The 19,419-nt window shown below is 57.9% G+C and overlaps 1 protein-coding gene across 3 annotated transcripts in view; it reads left to right on the top strand.

Annotated features, from left to right (window-relative positions):
* The window catches only part of LOC130045783 (multivesicular body subunit 12B), a 139,904-nt gene that overhangs the window by 45,000 nt on the left and 75,485 nt on the right, over positions 1-19,419 (top strand). For all 3 annotated transcript variants that reach the window (XM_056138649.1, XM_056138651.1, XM_056138650.1), the window contains 3 exons: positions 2,306-2,402; positions 9,837-9,966; positions 12,112-12,234. In XM_056138649.1, coding sequence (XP_055994624.1) covers positions 2,306-2,402; positions 9,837-9,966; positions 12,112-12,234 — 350 coding nt within the window. The remainder of the gene's footprint in view (positions 1-2,305; positions 2,403-9,836; positions 9,967-12,111; positions 12,235-19,419) is intronic.

Below are 19,419 nucleotides of genomic sequence, written 5' to 3'. Positions count from 1 at the left end.
GTCAAAAATAATTACAGTATACTAGCAAATACTGGCTACCAGAGACAATATAAATGCCGCAAGTCGGTGCATTGTGGGCTCCTGGCATGAATCATTTGCTCAACAAGGATTGGGAATACGTTCTTCATATTTATGAGGAGGAAATGAAAGTGAGCCCGGGGTGGGGGAGGGGAGAGGAGCAAGCAAAATTAATGGTGTCGCAGACCTCCCGTCTGCAAGCCGGACCCGGGAGCGTAGCCTGCCTGCGGGACCTCCCTCGGAACCCGGGGCGCCTCGGCACTGCCGGCCCCCCGCTCTGTATGCGAGCGAGGGCGCGCCGATGCGTTTTTGTTTAATGGCCACACCGCCGATGTTCTGGTTTTATGATCAGGGACATTTGTAGAGTGTGGAGGGAGAGGCCGCTAAGTGGTTTGCAGTTGACTTCGGTGAAACCCAGCTTGTCAAGTGGAAGACGTCTGAGGAGGGCATTGATGAATGCCCGTCCGTCTCCGGAGCAGGAACACAGACCCAGCTGTTAATTCCTCAACGCAGAGAGCAGCGATGACATGGAGAAGCAACTGCCATGAACAACAACAACAAAAAATCGTGATAGATTCGATCGGGTGCTTTTGAGAGCAGCTGATGCTTTCTCGCCTGGGGGATGGCAAGACCCTCCACACGGCTGGGGATCTATGCCCTGTCCATGCGGCTTCCATGTCCTCCCTGTCCTCTCCGGGTGGTATGTGTCTCCCTGAGAGATGCTGCCCAGGGTGGGAGAATGTGGCATTGTTGGCGCTTCTCAAATGGTCTTGAGCACCGGGCTGTGAGCACTGGGCCGTAACAACACCCATCTTGGTTTTCACTCAGCCCTTTGGCCTCCGGACTTGAAGAATTGATTGCATTCGTGAGCCTTTGGTTTATAACACATTTGTGAAATAAGTGTGTGTGTGTGTGTGTGTGTGTGTGTGTGTGTGTGTGTTTTGCTGGGGCTCCAACCCAAGGCCAACCCAACTCTTCTACTAAGATGCATCCTTGGCTCCCATGAAATGTATTTTAAATATTTTTATTGACATAGTTTAGCTTTCTCAGCCACTCCAGTCTCCAGTTTGATTTCTGACTCAGAGTGCCTCCCCCCCACCCCTGAAAAAATGTTCCATGAGACACACATTCAGTGGAAATGATTGAGCACTTGCTCTGTGTCCAGAAGTATGCCAGGTGTGGATTTACAGTAACAGGGTCCTCATGGTTCTGAAATTCCAAGAGGGAGATGGAAATTTCACATACACACATGCACACGCACACATGCACACACACATACACACACATACACATACACACACATATATATGCATACATATCTCATAAGTATACTTGTCATCTGTTGACAGGAGGTATGTGCCAGGGAGTGTCCGCCGGGCCTGTGGCATAGACTTCAGGTGATAAGAACTCCCCAGTTGGTCAAAAGTGGAGCCAAGTGAATCTTTCTCTGAGCAAGAGGACAGTGGGGGACGGTGGGAGCCTGGTCAGCTGGGGGCTGGTCCCAGGCATCCAGAGCAAGAAAATGGAGCCTGGGCTCCAGTAGGGGCTTCTGGGGAAGAGAAGCTTCTGGAAAGTGGGCTGCTGTGTCCTGGGAGATTGGGGGCCGGAAGCTGTGGTTTTTTCCCTCGCTGATCCTACCTAGAGAGTGGGTTCAGGAAGTGGAGGGTGAACAGTGGGCGTCGGGGGGGAGGGTCCTGCAGTTTCACCATGGGTGCCCGGAGCAGGCTCTGCCCCCTCCTCCCCCACCACCTGCCCCAGCCACGGTGACCACCATGTGCGTCTTCACCTGCTGCCTTTGGTGGCAGAAATGGGCTCTGCAGGCCTTGGGTCTCCCACAAGGCCCCATGGCACGCCCCTCGTGGTAGAAGACACGCTGCACCCAGGGACCAGCCTCGGGGGAGGGGCACAGCACTCAGGGTTCCACACGGCAACCCATTCAAGTGCAGGTGGGCATATGGACTGACGACCGCCCCCCAGGAGCCTGCCCTTTCCGAAACCCACTGCCCACTGCCAGGCATTCCCCACGGCAGCCCCCCTGAGCAGTTTGGAGGTTCCACAGATGAAACTCTTCCCGGGGATGGGGAGGTGCCCACCGTAAGCCTGAGAAAGTAGGCGGTGGGGGTGGGGGGTGGGGGAAGGGATGCCAGGTGCCAGCTAATGAGCCCACAGGCTGCCGGGGGCCGCCCCCATCGCGGTGTCGCTGTGTGTCTTGGAGCCAGATTGGCAGACCCTCTGTGGACGGCTTCAGATTAATGGTCTGTGTCTCTGCTCTCTCGCTTTCTCCAAGAGTCATTTAGGGAACGTGTTGGTGGACATGAAGCTCATCGACATCAAGGACACACTGCCCGTGGGCTTCATCCCCATTCAGGAGACTGTGGACACACGTGAGTCTCCCCACTCCGCCCCGCGGCCCGGCCTTTTGGTTGCTGTTGGTGGTTTTCTGCGGGAGGCCTGGGAATGAAGCTGCGGCTGCTGCTGCTGCTGGACCAGCCCCACCTCCCCTCCCCGTCTCTCTGGTCCATCCATGTCCTCTGCTCTCTGCAAGGTGCCCCCTGCAGACCCCAGGCCCCCAGGGCCTGACCCGTAGCAGGCAGGGTTCAGGGCGCTAGTCCTAGACACTAAAGGGGGATATCGGAAGACACCAGGGCACACACGAGCCATGGGGGTCTGGGCTGTTGGAGCCCCCAAGCCCAGCCAGGTCTGGCCGCAGGGCACAGCACATGTGTTCAGACCACACCCTGCTCAGTCAGGTCCCGTGCTTCCGGGAGTGTCCTGGGGCGCTGGTCGGGCCCACAAGTCAGTCAGCCAGACGCCCAGTCCTGCATTGAGGGCCAGGGGCCAAGGGCACGCGTTCTAAAAAAGAGGAGGCTGGCAGTATCCGGCAGGTGGCACGAACTGCAGTGCTACAGGCCGCAATGGGCTGGGCCAGAGTGCAGACACCCCCTCGGGACTTGGGCCACCTCCCGAAGGTGTGCTAGGACGCGTTGTGTTCCAGCTTGTCACTGACATCAGGGAACCTGTCTACACAGGTCTCGCGGTAAAGACACAGAAGAGATGTCGGGGCTCGGGGGTTACTGATGGGGCTCTCTCTGCACCTCCTTTGTCCGGCAGTTTCTCCAGCCAGCCCCCTTTGAGAACTCATTTTTTAGTTTTGGTGGGGGAGGGGGAGGAGGAGCCGTGTAGACAAGACTCCTGTCTACACGGCCTGCACAGAACTGTTCCTTTGCCAAGATAGGTGGGCCCCCCTATGTGCTTACTTCCGGGCTGACACCAGTCCCCTCGCTCTCGGCTGCACTTACTTGCTGTTGGTACTGCCTGATAATGGCATCAGCTGGGAAACAGGGTCTGGGGCATCCTCCCGTGCCCCCAGGGTAAATGCCTCTATCCCTGCAAGGCAGATTCAGTTGTGAGTGTCACCATATCCGTGTCCCACAAAGGGGAGGCAAGACAGCGTGGCTCAGGGATTCAGTGCTCCCTCCAACCCCCAGAAGGTGAGAGTGCCTGGCCTAGACCCCCTGCCTGGCTCCTGCCACACCCGCAGAGCCTGTGTTCGCACCCTGCCCACAGCTGGAGGGAATGCACTTCTCTGCAGGTCTGGAAGGTGACGGTGGCTCTCATAGAAGCTATAATCCATGTGCGACGGAGTCTGTCCATTTAAAGTGCACAGTTCAGTGGGTTTGTGTATTTTTTGCTGAGTTGGCAGCCACACTCACTTCTAGAACGTTCCAGCATCCCCCAGAGGCAACACCTCGTGCCTCCCTTCAGCAGTTCCTTTCTCCGAGCAGTCGCTCCCTGCCCACCGCAGGCCGCGCTGGCCGGCTTTCTGCACCGGTTTGCCGGTTCTGGCTACGTCCTGCCGGTCTCTTCAGAAGGCACCTGGCCTCTGTGGCTGGCTTCCTCCTCCTCGAGTGGCCGGGCCCCGTGGTTGCCCACGCCCGTGCTTCACTGCTGTTTCTTCCTAGCCGGCCCTGTGCTCCCTGAGTTGGGTTCGCTCCCTGGGTCAATGGGTGTTTCCACATCGGCCGTCAGGGTGATGTCACTATGGACATTCGCGTTTCTGGGTTTTCGTTGCTCTTGAGAACTCATGCCCAGAGGTGGAACTGTTAGGTCCTGTGGTACGTCTATATTTACCTTTGAGGAACTGCGGGGGTTCTTAACGGGGCCACATCATTCCTCCCCCTCCCCGGCAGCACGTTCTGTGGGTCCCACTCTCTCCACACCTCGGCCAGCCCCTGTTACCCTCATCCTCGTTTCTTCTAGCCATGAGGGGTGCGAACTAGAACCTCGACGCCATGTGGATTTGCACTGTCCTCACGGCGCACGCGGAGAACAGCTTTTCCCATGTCTCTCCAGACCCTTAGTGCACATTTGGTCCCAGGGTGATTTTATTATTGAGTCGTAAGAAAGTGTGCACTTTCCGGCGTCAGCCCTTCTTCAGAGAGCAGCTCTGCCGGGCTGTCATTCCGTTCCCTGTTTTTTTTTTTTTTCTCCTCTCTGCCCTCTGCTGCTCGTGCCCCTGCTCTCCGGCCACCACCCGGCCCGAGGTCTTCAAGGCTGTGCCTGTGCTTTCTCCCCAGGGCTTTACAGTTCTGCCCATCTCACATTCATGTCTTCAGTCTGGTTTTGTGCTCGTGTGTGGCATGAGAGAAGAGACCGTCCTTCTCCCATACTCACGTGCACCCGCTTGTCCCAGCGTTGCATGCTGCACTCACGGTTTTCTCTCGGCGACGTGGCACTGTGTCCCGGGAGAAGCCGGCAGACTGGCGTGCTGGGCTCTCCCTCCCGATGCAGTTCCCTCCCTCACCCCATCTGCTCCTTAAGCCGGCACTGGTCTTGCTTATCCTCGCTCAGTAGCAGGTTTTGGGTCTGGGAAGTCCGTCCCTTTCTGCTCTGTTCTTCTTCCCAAGGTTGTCTTTCTGCACTGGGCCCCTTGGGTTTCCACCTGAATTTCAGGACAAGTCCGTTTCTGCAGAGAAGCCAGCTGGGCGCTTGCAAGGCATCAGTTGTACTGAGTCTAGAGATCAGGGAACATTCCAGTTCCAGGTGTGAGAGCACCCGGTGCTGCTGGGTCATAGGCCCTCCCTGACATGCACTGCCCTCTCTGACCTCACCTACCCCTCCCTGACCTCACCTGTCCCTTCCTGACCTCACCTACCCCCCCCACCTCACCTACCCCTCCCTGACCTCACCCGTCCCTCCCTGACCTCACCCACCCCTCCCTGACCTCATCCACCCTCCCTGACCTCACCCACCCCTCCCTGACCTGCACCTGCCCCCTGACCTGTACCGCCCCTCTGGACCTCACCTACACTCCCTGACTGCCACGTTTGCACTCTGCCCTCCTCTCCACCCTCCTCTCCAAGCGCCCTTCCTCAGCCCATGCTGAACCATCACTGACCTCTTCAGACCGCTCTCCCTCACCTCTTCTTCTCGCCTGAATGTTCTGTCCCTCAGCTCTGAAGGTAGATGCCCTAGAGCAGAAAGGTCCCCAAACTGTCTGGGCTTTCCCTGCCCCCTTTTTAGGGGAAAACTATCACTCAGCACGACCCCCTCCCACCCAGAAATCTACCTCTTCGTTTTGTTTTCTTTTCTTTGAGGCCCCCACTGGCAGTGCTCAGGGTTTGTTCCTGGTGCTGCGCTTGTGTATCTAGAACTACCGGCAGGCGTGTGGACCAACCTGCAAGGCAGGCACCCACCTGCTGTGCTGCCTCGCTGGCTCCCAATCCCACCTTCTTTCAAGGATCCCTCCCGACTGTCCCTGAGGCTTCTACCTCCCTCCCGACCCTGCGAGTGCCCCAGGACACACTGCCCAGATGTCTCAAGGGTGAACTGAGGTGCCCCGTGTGCTGGAAACGGTCCCTGAGTACCATCTTGAGTCCAGACGGTCTCCTCCCGCTCCCAGCTAAGACCCGCAGGTGCCCGGGGTCGGCCCTGCAGGCACCGGATAGGAAAAGGAGAGAGAGAGGGCCGGAGCAGTGGCACAGCAGGGAGGGCGCTTGGCACTCGGCTGATCCAGGTTTGATCCCTGGCTCCCACACAGTCTCCTAAGCCTCGCCAAGGGCAGTGCCTGAGCGCAGAGCCAGGAGTAAGTCTAAGCACAGCGTGTGTGGCCAAGAAAGGGGAGGGGAGGGAGGAGAAAGGGAAGGGAAGGGAAGGGAAAAGCCAGATACTGGCTCTCCACAGGTGAGAAGGGGTGGGGGCAATGCGGGGGTCGTCCTAATGCTTCTGCCCCACCCAACCCGGCTCGGATGTACTGAGACAGGGGAGGGGAGCAGGCGCAGGTAGGAAGTCAGGGCACCCAAAGGATTCTGCACTTAAGCTCGCACCCCGAGCTCGGTCAGGACCACCTGCAGGCCACCCTGAGTAAGGCGGCCCAATACTTGAGATTCCTCATCTGGAAAGTTGATGGGGGGTGGGGGGGCTCATTACCTCTAACTTTGAGCTTGCACGAGAGTCATTTCTACTTTGGATTTCTTTTTCTTTTTCCTTTCTCATGTCTTTGCTGCTAAGTCCTTCCTTTGAAGGCAGGGTCCATGTTTAATTCATCTGTGGATCACCCAAGGGTCCTCGCCATACGCACGGCCTTGCTCAGAGAACGGGCTCGATAAAAATAAGCTTTATTACTCTCTGTTGCCAAATTAACTTCCAGGAATACCAGTTCTCGGTGCCACTAATGGCACAGGCCGGCACCCGTTTTCCGAAGCCCTGCCAGCATGGGTTTTGAATTTTTTATTTACTTTTACTATTCTAATTTTATTTCATTTTCCCCCTTTTTTTTATTAGCAAGACCAAGTATTTTCATAAGTGTTTGCTGGCTGTTTCCACTTCTTCTCACACAGCTTTTCTGCTCAGTGAGAACTAAAACTGCCTTGCAGTTCTGTTCCACCTTCTCATTTTCCCCTCTGTCTTTCTGATTTTTCACTTGGCCGTGGCTTCCATCTTTGTGTCGCTGCTCCGTGGAGTCACACAGGGTTTTCCCGCAATGTCTCTCAGTGGGTTGAACTGTTTGAGGAAAAGGCCAGCCTGCCCTCCCAGCTGTACCTTAGGGATGTTAGTCGAGCCCCTGGAGGCCCTTGCAGGCTGTGTCCTGGCGTCTCCAGTGAGCTTCATCTCACACCAGGCGGCTGCGTGTAGGTTATTCATGTTGGGTCATTGTTGGGTTATTCAGCCATACCTAGGGACTGTGCCGTATAACTCAGTAGACTGATCATGTCTGCGCAGTGCGAGTGCACTTAAGGCCCCGAGTTTATAAAGTCAGCCCAAAGAGGCGAGATTCCTGTAATTAGCTTAAAATACAGTTTGCTGCCATCCATCTAGCTCTTAAAAACTGGAAGACTGTCTTAGTAAAGAAAGTGCTCTGCCCTCTTTTCATGTTCATTAGCATGACTGAACACATCTCTATTGACTCTGTATAATATGTTTACTTAAAATTAGGCCTGTGTAAGCATGTGCAATTAGCAACTCCATCTTTTACCCTGGGTTTGCGGTGGATGGAGGGTTGGAGCAAAGGGTTGGAGGCAGGGCAAGTGGTACCTGCCGTTCCTCTGCTCTGAGGAGAGGCCTCTCCTTCTTCACCTACTTCCTCCCCTCTGAGGAGAGCCCTTTCCTTCACTTACTTTCTCCCTTCTGAGGAGAACTCTCTCCTTCGCTCACTTTCTTCTCTCTGAGTAGCGGCCTCACTCCTTTACACTTCTTCTCTGAGGAGAGCCTTCTCCTCTCATTTCCTCCTCTCTGAGGAGCGACCTTACTCCTTCACACTCACTTCCTCCCCTCTGAGGAGAGCCTTCTCCTCTCACTTCTTCTCTGAGGAGAGGCCTCACCCCTTCACACTCACTTTTCTACCTTGACTAGAAGCTTCACACCTCACGCCCTTGCCCTTCTTCCCCTCTGAGAGAGCGATCCTTCACACTCACTTTCCCCCTCTCTGAGGAGGAGCCTTCTTCATTCACTTCCTTCACTTTTAGGAGAAGCCTCACCCCTTCAAACTCACCTCCTCCTCTTTGAGGAGCTATGGCCTCTTCTATACTTTCAAAGGCCTGATCTGGGCAGTCTGGCAGTTCTGAAGGAAGAGGATTACTCCTTGATGGTCTCTCATGCCCCCTCCCCCGACTGACCTTTGGGGTCTGGAATTAGGATTCTACTACGCCCTACTTACAGATAGGTCTAGCCTTGCCTGGGGAAAAGAACCCACAGAATTCGTGAGTTTCTCTCTGGATCTTTGGAAGACAACACAACAACAAAACAACACCCCAGATTCAGGCTTCCCCTCGATCAAATCCAGACCAGCCGGAGTGGCCCTTTTCTTCCTCTGCACTGGGCTCTCTATGTGAAGGTACCAATTTCCTGGCGCAGACCCAAACGGAAGGTCGTGAGAGTCGGACTCTGGGTCCAGCCAAGTGTTCCCACTGCTGTTCAGCCCCCTGCCTCCCTCTCCTGTGTGCTTTCGCGAACTCCCTCTTGCTGATCGTGAAACCCAGGCTCAAAGGAATTGTCACTGGCCCAAGGTCATAAGTGCGGGAAACTTGGGTCAAGGTTCCAACCCACGTCTGTCTGACTCACGCATTCAGTGGCATGATGGATGGAAGCTTGTTTAAATGTCACAGACAAGCAGACAAGTGACACCTGCCTGGTCACTGCCAGGGCCCCGAGTCATTTTTCTAAGACTTGAGCAGGAAGAGAAAGGAACACGTAACTTCCCCTCCGGGCCCTGTCCAGAGCGTAACTCAGGGAGACCAAAACGTTGAGGAAATTTCCTCTCTGTAAGAATTTCAGCCGATGAGTAGGTAAAGGGATATATGTCATAAATGGCACCTCTGTTGCAAACCAGAGTGCCCAGAAGGAGAGAGGGAGAGGGAGAGAGAGAGAAAGAAGCAAAGTGCCTGCCCTAGGGGCAGGTGGGGGCGGGGCAGGGCAGACGGGGAGGCTGGTGGGAGGGAAACTGGTGAAGGTTTTGGAACATCGTGTGACTGAAACCCAGTCACGAACAACGAACAACGTTGTGATTGTGTATCTCACGGTGATTCAGTTTTTAAAAAAAGAAAGAAAGAAAGAATTTTAGAAGCTGAACGCAGCAGGAGGGGCAGGATCTGACACACGCCCTTCTGGCACAGACCCAGGGCTCTAGGGCACAGGCCTGGGGGTATGGGAGACACCGAGGGCAGCCTGGTCCCCGCTGGCCCCCAGCTGGAGCTCAGACTGGACATCACAGGACACATAAGCTCCCTGGAGGCACCCGTGCTTGCCAAATCTACCCTGAGCCAAGTCTAAGCTCCTGCTCTAACTGCTGCTGATGGGAAGTACAGGGAATGACCCGATTTCTGGGGCCTTCTAGAAACTTCTCCAGCAAAACCCCAGAGGGCAGGAGACAGAGAGACCAAAGCAAGCGGCTAGTGCACAGGCGACGGTGCGGAAAGTGGGTGAGGGCAGGATCCCCTGGCTTCCTCCTGTGCCCCTTGCCCGGGGACTCCAGCCATGACAGGAAGAAGAGGGCCCACGTCCAGTGCTCAGGCGTCCCGAGCAGCCGCCAGTGACCCAAAGCCGCCAGGACTTGGGGCTTCTAAGATGCCAGTCCCCAGGGTTTATTCCAGGTTGCCTCTCCCCACTGAGGCCTGTGCCCCTGGGGGCTGTGCAGCGCAGGGAGCAGGTGACCAGGGACCCTTCCCAGTCGTGGCCTGTCCTCTGCGGCTCCGGGTGGGGAGTCGGGGGTGCCCGGTCGCTTCCAGTGTGGGCCGGGAGCATGGAGGTGATGGTGACTCAGAATGGTGCTGTGGGTGTCTATGGGTGACCTTGACCCTCCCTCCCTCTGCCCATCCCTGCAGAGGAAGTGGCTTTCCGGAAGAAGAGGCTGTGCATTAAATTCATCCCCCGGGACTCAACGGAAGCTGCCATTTGTGACATTCGGATCATGGGCCGGACCAAGCAGGCCCCTCCACAATACACCTTCATTGGGTGAGTCCCCACGCCTGCATCGCCACCTCCTCTCAGCCGCCCTCCCCTGCTGGGCTCCTGCCCTCTGCGCCCAGGGCCACCCCGCAGCCCTGCGCTGCTCCCTGTGTTCCTTCTCTGGCCCCTGTCCAGGCATTCTGCCGCCCTCTCCTCCCCTCTGCACCAGAACCTGCAGACTGGACCCTGCACTCACTCTGCTGAGCCCTGTGGGGCGCTCTCCAGCCATTGCCCCGGGCAGGATGGTGAACAGGGCACACAAGGTGGCTTCACTCACGGAGCTGGCATCCCGGGAGACAGGGGCACCGGCCACAGGAGCCCAGGACAGCCCGCAGAGACCAGCCCCAGCTAGCTGTGGCTGATTTTCCCAGGGGGACCCCATGCTTGCACATGTCCCCTACCCAGCCTCGCCCACTGTCCACTCAGATCCAGAGGCCAAGAGCTGTCCATCTGTGGCACCCCCATTAGGCCCACGGTGCTCAGATCTGGCTCAGCCACTGTGGCTGGGACCCACCTGGCAAATGTCCCACTCAGCTCCATGGGAACTGGGGGCCAAGGGGTGGCTGTCCTCCAAATACATAAAGGACAGAGAGCTTGGGTAGGGAGTTGGTAAGTGGATACCAGCTATTAGGACATAAGGCCATTCTGACCCTCCACCCACCCAGCCACCTGCTTCCCCCCTGGCATCCCCACAGGTCCCCCCGGTCTGGGCTCTGTGTTCTTCTCGTCCCTCACCCCGAGCCAGGCCCTTCCTCAGAGGTCCTGGGGGATGGTGCGGGGTGGGGGGGGGGGGGTGAGGTTTGCTCACAGCCTGTGGGGGCAGGTGAAAGAATGGGGATTATTTTCAACCTGATGCACAAGAATTCGTCGGATTCTTCAGCCATAGAGTCCCCCGCGTGCGGGTCTGGGTGTCGTGGCCCTAGGGAAGCTCCTCAGGCACCCCGGCCTGCCGGCTCCTGCGCGTTTCCCGGGGCCTAGGACCCAGCACAGTTGGGCTCGTCAGCTCTATGTATGGGATGCAGGCTGGGGCGGGGGGCAGCATTCGGGAAGGCAGCCTGGGGGACGCTGGGGGAACTCGGGAAGGCAGGCTGGGCAGGGGGTCTCTGGGAACCAAGCCCCTGGCCGTGTGCTGTCTGACGGGACATGGCTCTGCTTTAGAAAAGCTGTGCTCAGAAGCTGCTGTACCGAGAAGCTTCTGGAAGGATCCAGCCAGGAGTTCTCGTCTCTTTGTTGGAAAGGGTAGTTCTCTGCACCCCAGGAAGCAGTGTGGGGGGCAGCAGAAAAGGTGTAAGATGGATGTTTGAATGTTCCCTCACAGTGGTTCAGACATGCTTAAGTGGAGTGTAGGGAGGCGGGTGTGTGCATGTGTGTGAGAAGGTGTGTGTGTGTGTGTGTGTGTGTGTGTGTGTGTGTGTGATAGAGAGTTGGGTGTCTTCATACTGGTAAGTGTATGACTCATGTGTGCATGAGTGTATAGAGGCAGGTGTGTGCGTGACTGATGAGGGGAGGCAGTTTTGTGTATGACTGGTGTGTATATGTGTGATTGGTGTGTATGTGACTGGTGTGTGTGTGACTGGTGTGCATGTGTGTGTGACATGTATGGTGAGTGTGTGACTGGCGTGTGTGTGAGTGTGTGCGTGACTGATATGTGTGAGTGTGTGAGTGTGTGCATGGCTAGTATGTGAGTGTGTGTGTGACATGTGTGTGTGAGTATATGAGTGACTGTGTGTGGTGTGTGACTGGTGTGTATGTGTGTGTCCATGACTGGTATATGCATGGCTGGTATATGTGTGTAGTGTGTGTGTGTGTGTATGCGTGACTCGTATGTGTGTGAGTGTGTATGCAGCAGTAGCCAGGCCTGGCATGTGTGTCCACAGCCCCTCGTGCTGGTTTGTGAGTGGCTGCGGGCTCTGAGCCTGGCCGACTTCCCTAGCCTGGCCTGAGACTGAGGCTGAGCGGGGTCAGCCCTGCTGTGTGGAGCTGTTCCTGGTGGTGCCGGCGGTCCCTTGCCCCTGTCCCACCCTCCTGAGACCAGGGAGTCGCCCTCAGAAACACTGGACATCGGTTCCAGACGGAAACCTGGGCGCGCGGGTGGCGGGTACAGAAGCCCTGGGTCTGCAGGCCACGTGCCAACGGGTCTCTTCTGCACAGGGAGCTGAACAGCATGGGCATCTGGTACCGGATGGGCCGTGTGCCACGGAACCCCGACTCATCGCAGCCCACCACGCCCTCCCCATCAGCGGCCGCCTCCACGCCTGCACCCAACCTGCCCAGGTGAGGCTCCTCCCAGCGCCGGGCACCTGCCTTTGGGGGCACCCCACTTGAAACCCAGCTACAGCCACACGGCCCCAGGGGCAGCCTGTAGACACCCGGTTAGAGACCCCGGCACCCTTGCATAGGGGAAGCGTGAGGGTCTTCTGTCGCCTGCCATTCTGAGGCTCCCCAAACGGCGGGCTCTGCACCTCACACACACTGGGTTCTGTGGGGGCTGGGGAAGCAACAGGCCACAGCCAGGGCGGGGGTTTGGCCTCAGCCACAGAAACCAGGAGGGGGGGTAAGTAGCAGGGCCTTCATCATTACGTACGGCTTTCCCCAGCTTATCGGGGCGGGAGAGAAGAACGAGGCTTTTTCCAGGCAGGGGGAGTGTTCATTTGAATCACGGCTTCCATAAGGAAGCTGGGACGCGGGCAGGGCCCCTGCGTGGCAGATCTTGGTGGTTGCCATTGAGGCCCCTTCCAGAGCCTCGTGGACCGAGAGAGCCCTGCACAGCCGCTGACAAGTTACTGGTGGACAGTGCTGGAGGGCGCTGAGGGAGGTGTCCCTGAAGGACAGATCAGGAGAGATGGGGAGGCGGGTCCTCAGGGCCGAGGATCTGGAAGGTTCCATGGGGGCGGGCCCAGGTGGCCGGGCCCTGCCAGGAGCAGAAAGGCAGCGATGACGCTCCAGAACCTTCTCCCACCTGGGCAGATGCGGCTCAGGCACCACGTGGCTCGGAGGACCCCAGGGGCCCATCCAGGAGGGGAACTCGGGCCTCGCCGCCCCCAGAATCATTCTTCTCGGGTAGAGAAGGTTCCGCTTCCCCAAGTCGCAGGTCACATGTGGCAGAGAGCCTGCCCCATCCGCGGAGACCAGGGAACCCGTCACTCAGGGCGCTGGGAAAGAGCCCAGAAGTGGGCGCAGAAAGTGCCCCTCACCCCTCACCCCACCAGCGTAAGGGGGGAGTCAGCAGCAGGGGTGGCTCAGCCCGGGGGGGTTCATCCCCTGGGGCTACCCCAGCGATGCTCAGGGGTGACTCCTGGCTCTGTGCTCAGGGATCTGGTGCACTGGGGCGGGGGTGGGGAGTGGGTGGGGCGGTCCATATGTGATGCCGTGGCTCAAACACAGGTTGGTCACATGCAAGACAAGCACCCTCCCTACCGTCTGTCGCTCCAGCCCCCGGTGGCAGATTCGAAGGCTCTTGTCTCTTACGACCTCCTGCGGGACAGCTCATGGTTTACAGTGGCTGTGAGGAAACAGGGTCAGTTCTGTTTTACTCACCAATAAAACAAATGTCAGAGAGTCCGTATAAAGCAGACGCCGCTCCGGCTGAGGGGGACCCTCCAGTGTGTGGTGGCAGCCAGGTGACGCGGGGCTGGCGCGTCTATCCACCTGCCCAGCTGGCCCCTCCTTGGAGCATTCACGGCGGGGGGGGGGGGGGGGGGAGAGGGGGAGGGCACACACACTTAAGCGTCTCCTCTGCTCTGGGCTTGCTGCCTCTTGCTTGTTCTCGAGATTGTGTGTTGTTCCCTACCCAGCCTCTTTGATTTTTCTTTTTCTGCTTATTCAGATTTTCCCATTGGAGGTTTGTGAAGTGAGTGGTTTTCAGTCCTGGGGCTCTCGGCCTCTCCTCTCTCCCGGAGGGGGAGCTGACAGCATTGGTCCAGGCCATGAGCTGTGTTTCAGTGCTGGCCAGGAGGGTCCAAGTCGGGTCTGGAGGGTGGAGGCCCCACGTCTGCCCCCCGGGTCTTCCATTCTCTCTTCCTACCCCCCAGCCCCAGACACAAAGCCCCCCTCTCCCTTTGCTGCCCCTGGGGCTGCGTTCCGTTTTGGGGTCCCCAACCCCTGCCCTCAAATTTGAGCTCAGCTCCAATGCCTCCTCCCCCAGGCAGCCTTCCTTGAATACTACTAGGACTGGAGCCAGCGAGGCTGCTTTCTCAGGGTTGCTCTCAAACACTGAGTCACTGAGCATCGCACGCTCCCCTGGACCTGCACATGCCACCTGGCACCGGGCTCCCTTTCCGGCAGATGCTTTCTGAGCAGCTGAGCCCACCTGCAGCGCCCCCACCCCCACCCCCGGCCCCCCAAGCTCCCGCCCATCATCCCAGACACGCCTCAGGCGTCTTCTGAGGAGAGCGGACAGGCCTGTAGAAGGAGCAGGGCGATCGGAACAGAGTTCTGTTTCGACCGGTCTCCGTCTCCTCGGCCAGCGAGTCTGTGTTTCGCGGCCGCTTCCTCGTGGCGTGTCAGAGCTCAGGCTCGGCCCCCGCTGGAGCCAGGTCTTTGTGTGGGCTGGGACCCGGTGGAAAAAGCAGACTCCAGTGGGAGCGTGGCGATGGCGCCCTCTACTGGCCACCCTCGGGGTGGCGGATTCCTGTGCGGCCAGGAGGGCGGGAAGGGTGGGGGGTGCCCAGTGCAGGTAGGTGGTCCCCAGCGTACTCAGGGTGGGACCTGGAGGGACACCCCGAGGGCCCAGAAAAGACCCTGCCTCTTCTGTGAGCCTGAACTTCTGTCACAAAAGCTGAAAACCAGAGTGGAAAAAACGGTCTCCTTTTCATAGGCTCCCTGCTGGGTTTTCAAGAGCCGTGACCTGGGCTTATTTCAAAACAAAGGGCCCTTGTCGGGGAGGCGCCCCAGGATGGCCTTCCCTTCCCAGGTCCTGGCCCTCCCTGGGGGCTCCTCCTGGCTGACACGGAGCCTGAGAGCCAGTGTTCCTTTTTGATCAGGGACTCCTCCCCCTCCCCAGACATCAGGGGCGCCCGGGCCTCTCCAGGGAGTCCGACGCAGTGTCAGTGACGCCCTGAGCAGATGAGGCTGGCTCGGTGAGGCTGCATTGTACCCATGCCAGCCCCTGGCCGGGGACAAGATGCATGCTGCTCCTTCCAGAAGCAGGGTGCCTCGGTTCCCCCCACACCTCCCCCCAGCAGTGGGACTGCCTTCCTGTGCCACTCCCCTTCCCGCAGCAGCTACAGGGGACACCGTGGCAGATGCCCCCCCCTGAGCTGCTCATAAACACAGCGACAGGCAGGGACTCCTGGTCTTCTGGGCGCCGCTGCCTGGGGACGGGTGCAGACTGCAGACGCCTTCCCGCGCCTGCCAGGGCACTTGGCCACACTGGCCCCCGCCAGCTGAGCAGTGGGCCCGTGGCTTAGTCAGACCTGAGGTGCTGGGGCGGTCATCTATGAGACACACACCTCCCCCCCACCCCCTGCATCTCAGCTGCGGCCAGAGCTCCTGCTAGAACCTCCCCCAGGGCCAGAACAGTCCGTGGCACAGGGACCAGATGGGGCGCCCGGCGAGCCACGGCAGTGGCAGTGTGTGCTGGGCGCCAGTGTCCTGTATCCCAAGAGCTCCGCGGAGGGTCTGAGCAGAGGACAGAGCGGCTGGACATGGGCCTGAAGTGGCCCGTGTGATGGAGGGAAGGGGTAGGTGTGGGGGAGCCAGGAGACAGGCCTGTAGGTAGGAGACTGAGGCTATAGGAGGCTGAGTTCGGCTTCACTCTGCTCCCTGTACTTCAGGAAGGAAAGTGTCCGGGATGCAGGGTCCAGCATTGGGGGAAGCCCTGCGTGTCCACCAGCTGCCCATCTGCTGCCCATGTCAGTCAGCCGCCTCTCCCGTGTCATCTAAGGACCGGATCATGTCCTGTTGTGGAGGTCACACAGGCCTGGCCGAGGGCACCCAGGGGGGCATAGGGCCACGGCACTGCCCCGCATTGACCCTTAGTGTCCACTGTGGTCTCCTGCTTGCTGTGCTGCTGTCGGGGTACAGGCCCAGACGCCAGGCTAACGGGCACGGCGCCCTCCCTGTGACAGTGCACAGGACTGAGCTAAAAGAAGTGAAGCCGGGTCTCTTCAGCCATGCCGAGATGCACATTCTGGATCTGGACGGTTTGTGTGTGTGTGTGTGTGTGTGTGTGTGTGTGTGTGTGTGTGCACGCACACACGCGTGCGCACGTGTACATGTGTGTGCATATATGTGTGTATGTGTATATGCATGTGTGTGCATGTCTGTATGTGCATGTTTGTCTGTGTGTATGTGTGTGCATGTGTGTCCATGTGTGTGCATGTTTGTGTGTGCATGTGTATGTGTGTCTGTGTGCATGTCTGTGCGTGTGCATGTCTTCATTTGTGTGTGTGCATGTGTATGTGTGTGCCTGTGTATGTGTGTGTATACTTGCCCCAGCCTGGTCGTCCTCTGGGAGCGAGAATGTGCCCCTGTGTCCCTTCCTCTCCTCCATGAGAGGCTCCCACTGCCATGCCGCAACCCCCGTGTCCCCCAAGACAAGCCTGTCCTCTGCCGTCCCCCCCCCCATCCCCGTGATCTTCCCGTGATCCTCCAGCTTCCCGTGAGTTGTCAGTCAGGCTCCGAAGTAGGTTTCTCGGTGACAGACATAATTGCACTTAACTTTCCGCGTGGATGTTATCAATCTGTGACAGATGCTCGGGAGACGGGCATAGCGGCGGCGCACGATCTGTCACCTGCGCTGGGTCTCCCTCCCCGGGACCCCCCGGTTCCATCGTGACTTTGCTGCCCATGTCAGGTTTCCAGAACACAGGTGGCCACTGACTTCAGCCACGCCTCTCCGCCTAGCCATCATGGGAAGGCCCATGTCCCCTCCTGACCGGCAGTGGCAATGCCGTCAGTGTCCCCCCCAACCCATCTCCTGGGCCTGCCTGGGGCCCACGCTGGCCCTCCTCTGTCCATGGCTGCCCTGGGGCTAGTTCTCTATGCCCACGGTCCAGGATCCATGAGCCCCACCGTCAGCACTCAGATGACACCTGTCCCCTACCCCGTTGTGGCAGAGTGGGGACAAGCAAGTGGAGGGGCACACACAAACCCAGCCCTGCTGGGGGAGGCTCCCCGCTGAGGGCAGCTGCAAGCCGTGCGTGCCCTGCCCCTGCTGTGCCAAGGCCATACGTGCCAGGGTCGGGGTTGAAAGGCCAGGCCGAGTCCTCATGGTCCCCGCCCTCCCCCAGCCACCCCCACTTGGCAGAGAGTCTGGGGGCCTGGGCACCTCACAGGGGCGCTCGCAGGAGGCCCCTTGGACACCTCCTGTGGGCCTGCGGGATCCTCTGTGCCCTCCTCCCACGCGGCTAAGACGCCCAGAGGCCCTGCACACCAGGGGGTCTCGAGGGACCCTCAGAGGTGAGATCGAGGTTGGGCCTCCGAGTTTCATGTTTTAGTTGCCTGCCAGGTCCTTGTCTCCTTCTCTGCTTGCAGCTCTGGGTGTGCCTGTGCCCTTTAATCTGCCAGAAGCTTCGTGACCACACATCCCTGCACTCTCTGGGGCCAGCCTCCTCTTGTGCTCGTTCCAGAAACTTCTCTGCCCTGGACTTCGCCATGTGCCTCGCCAGGTGTCAGCACTTTCCTCAGGCAGGCAGGCAAGCTCCCCTGGCATGCTGAGCCAGGGTACAGGGTGTGTGTGTGTGTGGGGGGGGGGGGCTTTCTGCTTCCAGGCCTGGCTGCACCTCTGCCAGCTGTTTGCCAGGCTCTCCCAGCGTGGTCTCACCACTCCGTCCCCACTGCGGGTACTCACAATGGACGCTGGGACTGGATTTGCTTGCTGATGGGTGACAGGAAGTGCCCCTTTGCCTATTCCTCCTGGGACAACACTGGGAGGGCTAGCCTCATGCAGACAGCACTCGTGTTAATGTTGTGTCACTCTACTGGGAAGTTTGTGTTCTCTCCTGTGGTGCTCAGAGTGAGCAGGCAGTGCATATGGCGAGACCTCAGAATGACTGGGACCGCTAGATGATTCCAGGTGCCTGAGACACCAGAAAATAATTATTGAGTGGTTGTTGTGACCTAGTTTACTTAGGTGGAATCGGGTGTCATATATTGATTCACATGTCCCTCCATCTGTTCTTCCATCTTCCATCCTTCCATCTATTCTCCCACCATCAATTCACTCATCAGTTCATGCACCCACTCATCCATCCATCCACTCACCTGCCATCCATCCACCTACCCACACATCCACCCATGCAAACATGCTTCCATGCATTCATCTATCCACCCACCCATCCACCCATCCAACCACGCATCCACCCATCCATTCATCCATCTACCCATCCATCCATCCACCCACCCACCCACCCATCCACTCATCCATCTACCCATCCATCCATCCACCAACCTACCCGCCCATCCACTCATCCATCTACCCATTTATTCATCCACCCGTTCAACCATGCTTCCACCCATCCATCATCCATCCACCTATCCACTCACCCATCCAACCATTCATCCACTCATACTCTCATCCATCCATCTCTCTACTCATCCATCTATCCATTCATCCACCCACTCACCCATCCACTGATACATACATCCATCCATCTGTCTACTCATCCGTCCATCCATCTACCCATTCATCCACTCATCCTTCCATCATCTACCGATCCTTTCATCCTTCTACCCATACACCTATCCAGCCACCCATCTATTCATCCATCTACCCATTCATCCATCCACCTACCCATCTACCCATCCATCCACTCATCCATTCATTTACTCATCCACCCACCCACCCATCCATCCATTCATCCATTCATCTACCCATCCACACATCTACCCACCCATCCATCTATCCATCTATCCATCTATCCATCCATCCATCCATCCATCCATCCATCCATCCATCTACCCACCCACCAACCCATCCATCCACCCATTCATCCATCTGAAAGATTTATATTGTATTCATCTGATGTCTTGACACTGTTCCCTGTGCTTTCCAGATGATAACTCATATTGTCACAATAACATCTCTCTATACTGAGCACCACTCTCACCTTTGTCCCTAGACAGGAAACCAACATCAAGGAGACTCTGTTCCTACCCCCAAGACCTCGCAGTGACTGAGTAGCAGAGGTCAGACTTGAACCCGGGCAGGCGAGCTGCCTTTGGCTGCCCATCTGTCCTTGTGCCCTGACGAATGTGGCCGTGAGGTCACTGGATGTTTGTGATGTCTCTCATGGTGGAACCAGGTACCTTGGGCGACTGGCAGTTGGGATGTCGCCTTCTAGGGATCCTGGGCCTCACTGAGTGCCCCCTCCCAGTGCCAGTGATGCAGGATGAAGCTCTTTGTCTTGCCCAGGCTCCCACAACTGGAAGCTGCCTGACCATTCACCACCCATGCTCTTTTAGGGATGCATGAGGATGCTGGCCGATGCAGATGTGGGCACCACACATGTCCCGGAG

The sequence above is a fragment of the Sorex fumeus genome, unplaced genomic scaffold (genome assembly GCF_029834395.1).
Source record: "Sorex fumeus unplaced genomic scaffold, SorFum_2.1 ptg000129l, whole genome shotgun sequence".
NCBI lineage: Eukaryota > Metazoa > Chordata > Mammalia > Eulipotyphla > Soricidae > Sorex > Sorex fumeus.
Note: the sequence above shows the minus strand (reverse complement) of the source record. Positions and strands in the feature narration are given on the sequence as shown.